General features: G+C 58.1%; 1 protein-coding gene across 1 annotated transcript in view; it reads right to left on the minus strand.

Moving 5' to 3' along the window:
* Nucleotides 1-1015: 1015 nt before the first annotated feature.
* Nucleotides 1016-7211, minus strand: part of LOC108804082 (centrosomal protein of 128 kDa-like) — a gene marked incomplete at both ends in the record, with an annotated part of 9869 nt that continues 3673 nt past the window's right edge. The window contains 3 exons of the mRNA XM_018575845.1: nucleotides 1016-1139; nucleotides 6090-6164; nucleotides 6974-7069. Coding sequence (XP_018431347.1) covers nucleotides 1016-1139; nucleotides 6090-6164; nucleotides 6974-7069 — 295 coding nt within the window. The remainder of the gene's footprint in view (nucleotides 1140-6089; nucleotides 6165-6973; nucleotides 7070-7211) is intronic.

Genomic DNA, 7211 nt, shown 5'->3' on the forward strand with positions numbered 1-7211 from the left:
GAGAGAGAGAGGGGGGGAGAGAGAGAGAGGGGGGAGGGAGAAGAGAGAGAGCGCGCGAGGGGAGAGAGAGAGATGTGTGGAGTGCTATCTGTATAGTGCTGGAGAACAATCCAGAAATAAGAGAAGAGGACAGTCACATGGCATGAACGGGGGATTTGCTTGCTTTAGAGTGCTGCAGCAAGCAAAGTCCTAAGAACTAGAGATGTATAGACACCAAGTACCGCACTCAGTACCAGTACCGATACTTTTCCAGCGCCAGGACTAGACTAGAGAAGCGGCTGTCATGTGTAAGGAGCTCCCGGGATCTGTACATCTCTGTTATAACCTATGATTTGTTTTTTTATAAACATATATTAGGGATGTACTGATACCGGTCCAATCCTCACAGATACAAGTACTGATACCGGTCCAATCCTCACAGATACAAGTACTGATACCGGTCCAAGTCCTCACAGATACAAATACTGATACCGGTCAAAATCCTCACAGATACAAGTACTGATACCGGTCCAAATCCTCACAGATACAAGTACTGATACCGGTCCAAATCCTCACAGATACAAGTACTGATACCGGTCCAAATCCTCACAGATACAAGTACTGATACATTGTTGTTGAGTCATGTGACAGTTTTTCTACAATACAGACGAATGGATTTCAGGACAGGGGTGGAGCGCCGGGGGCCCGGTCCCAGCTGCAACCCTGGGAGTTCTCCTGGAAATGCCGAGTATTGGCCCCCGGGATCCGAACGTCCCTACTAAGAACGTTTGTAGAGTGCAGCTCTGTGCGGTAGAATTGTTACCTTTTTTTTCCCTTTTAAAGTGGATTTGCAGCAATCATGGGGCAGCTTGTAATTAGTGGAAGAGTACAGCAGTGACATGGAGGAGCTCTATACAGGACAATGTAGATGAGGGAAGAACCCAGAGCAAGCATTTAGGAGTCTGAGACTCAACAATATCATAAGGTGCAGAACAGCCGACAGGCAAGCGATGTGCGATAAGAGAGTGCGACCAACCTGTCCGGACCCTTCTGTCCTCCTCACTCTTCTCATGCTGGATATGAGACATCTGGGAGATCTGGAGCTGCAGGTGACTGCGATCATCTTCCATCTTCGTCAGCTGACTGCGTAGATCTTCAACCTGAAGGAAGCAAAATCACAACATGGGCATATAGATGATGATGATGTGCCCCCCCCCCCCCCCACCCAAACTTCGGTACAGCATAGGGAGCATGTCCAGCCCTTTTTACTCCCCACACCTCCTGCTAAAGTGCCCCAGAGGGCTGCCTATTCTGCCTACCCCTCAGGCCTGTACTGTCTGCATGCTGTGGTGAACACACGGGGTAACGATGGACTTCCTTCACCAGAAAATCTGCCAGTTGGTATCAATCTTTCCATTTCACAACAGTAAACGCTCCCGCCAACTGGCCAATCCGAGGGACCCGTCAGCTCTAAAGCCGAGTTCCAGGATCGTTTCGCCATTGGACCATTCATTCCGATCCCTGTGCACATCACGGATGTTACTAGTCTTGGAGAAAATTACCCTTTCAGACCCCATTCACACTGAGCGACATGCAAATCGAGCGACATGTCGCGCGACATCTTCCTATTGGGCTGTATGCAATCAGGAGCAATATCGCTCAAAATCGCTCTAAAAAAGGGTCATGTAGGAGCGACAAGCTCCCAGCGACGAGCTACAAGCGATATTGAGCGACATTGAGCGACGATATGTGAACAGCTACATTGAAATGTATTGGTGAAGCTACATAGAGCGATATAGTGCGGAAATATGAGCGATATCGCTACAAAAATCGCGCGATAAATCGCTCAATGTGAACGGGGCCTTAAAGTCCAGGAAACCACGATTTTAGAGTGCGGCAACTGAGCGATGTCAGAAAGTGCGCTCGGCTTACCGTGACCCGTGTTATAAAACCTCCCCGGGGAGATCTCCCGAACATTGCAGGTCAGAGGATTAGATGACAAAGAGATCCGCTGCGGCCTCCTCTGTGCCCGACACAAACTCCTATTATCACATTATATGGATCTATACATCTACGTGATGACCTGCAATCACCATCAAAGGGATTTCCTCTTCCACACACCGTACCTGGCGCACACACACGCCGTACCTGGCGCACACACACACCGTACCTGGCGCAGACACACACACACCGTACCTGGCGCGCACACACACACCATACCTGGCGCGCACACACACCGTACCTGGCGCGCACACACACACCATACCTGGCGCGCACACACACCGTACCTGGCGCGCACACACACACCATACCTGGCGCGCACACACACCGTACCTGGCGCGCACACACACACCATACCTGGCGCGCACACACACCGTACCTGGCGCGCACACACACACCATACCTGGCGCGCACACACACCGTACCTGGCGCGCACACACACACCATACCTGGCGCGCACACACACCGTACCTGGCGCGCACACACACACCATACCTGGCGCGCACACACACCGTACCTGGCGCGCACACACACACCATACCTGGCGCGCACACACACCGTACCTGGCGCGCACACACACACCATACCTGGCGCGCACACACACCGTACCTGGCGCGCACACACACACCATACCTGGCGCGCACACACACCGTACCTGGCGCGCACACACACACCATACCTGGCGCGCACACACACCGTACCTGGCGCGCACACACACACCATACCTGGCGCGCACACACACCGTACCTGGCGCGCACACACACACCATACCTGGCGCGCACACACACCGTACCTGGCGCGCACACACACACCATACCTGGCGCGCACACACACCGTACCTGGCGCGCACACACACACCATACCTGGCGCGCACACACACCGTACCTGGCGCGCACACACACACCATACCTGGCGCGCACACACACCGTACCTGGCGCGCACACACACACCATACCTGGCGCGCACACACACCGTACCTGGCGCGCACACACACACCATACCTGGCGCGCACACACACCGTACCTGGCGCGCACACACACACCATACCTGGCGCGCACACACACCGTACCTGGCGCGCACACACACACCATACCTGGCGCGCACACACACCGTACCTGGCGCGCACACACACACCATACCTGGCGCGCACACACACCGTACCTGGCGCGCACACACACACCATACCTGGCGCGCACACACACCGTACCTGGCGCGCACACACACACCATACCTGGCGCGCACACACACCGTACCTGGCGCGCACACACACACCATACCTGGCGCGCACACACACCGTACCTGGCGCGCACACACACACCATACCTGGCGCGCACACACACCGTACCTGGCGCGCACACACACACCATACCTGGCGCGCACACACACCGTACCTGGCGCGCACACACACACCATACCTGGCGCGCACACACACCGTACCTGGCGCGCACACACACACCATACCTGGCGCGCACACACACCGTACCTGGCGCGCACACACACACCATACCTGGCGCGCACACACACCGTACCTGGCGCGCACACACACACCATACCTGGCGCGCACACACACCGTACCTGGCGCGCACACACACACCATACCTGGCGCGCACACACACCGTACCTGGCGCGCACACACACACCATACCTGGCGCGCACACACACCGTACCTGGCGCGCACACACACACCATACCTGGCGCGCACACACACCGTACCTGGCGCGCACACACACACCATACCTGGCGCGCACACACACCGTACCTGGCGCGCACACACACACCATACCTGGCGCGCACACACACCGTACCTGGCGCGCACACACACACCATACCTGGCGCGCACACACACCGTACCTGGCGCGCACACACACACCATACCTGGCGCGCACACACACCGTACCTGGCGCGCACACACACACCATACCTGGCGCGCACACACACCGTACCTGGCGCGCACACACACACCATACCTGGCGCGCACACACACCGTACCTGGCGCGCACACACACACCATACCTGGCGCGCACACACACCGTACCTGGCGCGCACACACACACCATACCTGGCGCGCACACACACCGTACCTGGCGCGCACACACACACCATACCTGGCGCGCACACACACCGTACCTGGCGCGCACACACACACCATACCTGGCGCGCACACACACCGTACCTGGCGCGCACACACACACCATACCTGGCGCGCACACACACCGTACCTGGCGCGCACACACACACCATACCTGGCGCGCACACACACCGTACCTGGCGCGCACACACACACCATACCTGGCGCGCACACACACCGTACCTGGCGCGCACACACACACCATACCTGGCGCGCACACACACCGTACCTGGCGCGCACACACACACCATACCTGGCGCGCACACACACCGTACCTGGCGCGCACACACACACCATACCTGGCGCGCACACACACCGTACCTGGCGCGCACACACACACCATACCTGGCGCGCACACACACCGTACCTGGCGCGCACACACACACCATACCTGGCGCGCACACACACCGTACCTGGCGCGCACACACACACCATACCTGGCGCGCACACACACCGTACCTGGCGCGCACACACACACCATACCTGGCGCGCACACACACCGTACCTGGCGCGCACACACACACCATACCTGGCGCGCACACACACCGTACCTGGCGCGCACACACACACCATACCTGGCGCGCACACACACCGTACCTGGCGCGCACACACACACCATACCTGGCGCGCACACACACCGTACCTGGCGCGCACACACACACCATACCTGGCGCGCACACACACCGTACCTGGCGCGCACACACACACCATACCTGGCGCGCACACACACCGTACCTGGCGCGCACACACACACCATACCTGGCGCGCACACACACCGTACCTGGCGCGCACACACACACCATACCTGGCGCGCACACACACCGTACCTGGCGCGCACACACACACCATACCTGGCGCGCACACACACCGTACCTGGCGCGCACACACACACCATACCTGGCGCGCACACACACCGTACCTGGCGCGCACACACACACCATACCTGGCGCGCACACACACCGTACCTGGCGCGCACACACACACCATACCTGGCGCGCACACACACCGTACCTGGCGCGCACACACACACCATACCTGGCGCGCACACACACCGTACCTGGCGCGCACACACACACCATACCTGGCGCGCACACACACCGTACCTGGCGCGCACACACACACCATACCTGGCGCGCACACACACCGTACCTGGCGCGCACACACACACCATACCTGGCGCGCACACACACCGTACCTGGCGCGCACACACACACCATACCTGGCGCGCACACACACCGTACCTGGCGCGCACACACACACCATACCTGGCGCGCACACACACCGTACCTGGCGCGCACACACACACCATACCTGGCGCGCACACACACCGTACCTGGCGCGCACACACACACCATACCTGGCGCGCACACACACCGTACCTGGCGCGCACACACACACCATACCTGGCGCGCACACACACCGTACCTGGCGCGCACACACACACCATACCTGGCGCGCACACACACCGTACCTGGCGCGCACACACACACCATACCTGGCGCGCACACACACCGTACCTGGCGCGCACACACACACCATACCTGGCGCGCACACACACCGTACCTGGCGCGCACACACACACCATACCTGGCGCGCACACACACCGTACCTGGCGCGCACACACACACCATACCTGGCGCGCACACACACCGTACCTGGCGCGCACACACACACCATACCTGGCGCGCACACACACCGTACCTGGCGCGCACACACACACCATACCTGGCGCGCACACACACCGTACCTGGCGCGCACACACACACCATACCTGGCGCGCACACACACCGTACCTGGCGCGCACACACACACCATACCTGGCGCGCACACACACCGTACCTGGCGCGCACACACACACCATACCTGGCGCGCACACACACCGTACCTGGCGCGCACACACACACCATACCTGGCGCGCACACACACCGTACCTGGCGCGCACACACACACACCATACCTGGCACACACACACAAACCATACCTGGCACAGAAGAGTTTCCCGACTTCCCTCCGTCTGATCCAACCGCCTCCGATATCTCTCCAACTCCACCTCCAGCTGCAGGGAGAAGAAAACCTCTCTTACCATCAGACATTACAGGAGCCGGTTATGAGAAAGACTCAACAAGCTGAAGCAAACTTACCTTCTACTAATATCCGTGTCCAGGGGGAGAACCCCAATACATTTAATGGTCACTACACCACCCCCCCTCCCCCCCAGACACACCTGACAAAGTCCTCTGAGGAGGAAAGAGACTCAAAATATCAAAAGGACAACATGACTCCAGGCTGCAGATGTTGGCACCATCAATCGGCCTCTGACCCATTAGTGGAGAGTGAGCTGGCAACACATGGTGCTGGGGGCACATGGCACAGGGGTAGTCAGTGTACCCATTGCACTCCTTACTGCTAAATCCTTGATAAATGGGTTGGGTGCATCAGTCCGGGCAGAGTATAAGAAGTTATGGACACCGGCACTCCAAAGTAGAAAAGTGTCTTTTATTGACGCATCATGCAACAATACACTTATTGCTGGTACAGGGGGACTGCACCCCATCCCAGTGTCCAGATTTAGACATCTTGTAGCCACAGCGTGGGTAGGCAACTTATAGGCAAGGGTCATTGACCAGAGGGTCGGTGTAGGCCGGCAGGAAGAACAGTGGGGGGGGGGATAGAAAACCGAATGCAAATGCAAAGCCATCAGGAAGTCTACTGACCAAGAACAATAAAAGGCACTCCGGGTGCTCGGCCAAAGCAGCCTACTCACCAGGTGAGGAAACTTCCAGCCTATCCCCGCAATGTCCAGTCCACTAGCTGCTGTCACATGCATGCCCCCATAGGCCATCAAAACTACACAAACTTCCTCACCTGGATCTTTTCACTCTCCGTTTTCCCAAGCTTGTCTTTCAGCGATGATTCCACCTCACGGGCCTCATGTGACTTGGAGTCCCGTTTTTTAAGGGCCTGTAATGACACAAGCACGGATCATCTGCACTGATACACCTCTATACAATCAGGGTACAAGAATGCCTACGTATAGAGGGAGAGATCTGAGCAGACATGGCGGGTAGAGGTCCTGGTGCCAGTGTATTAGGAGGAGGGTAGA

The sequence above is a fragment of the Nanorana parkeri genome, unplaced genomic scaffold (assembly GCF_000935625.1).
Source record: "Nanorana parkeri isolate BGI_ZX_2015 unplaced genomic scaffold, ASM93562v1 scaffold5078, whole genome shotgun sequence".
Classification (NCBI taxonomy): domain Eukaryota; kingdom Metazoa; phylum Chordata; class Amphibia; order Anura; family Dicroglossidae; genus Nanorana; species Nanorana parkeri.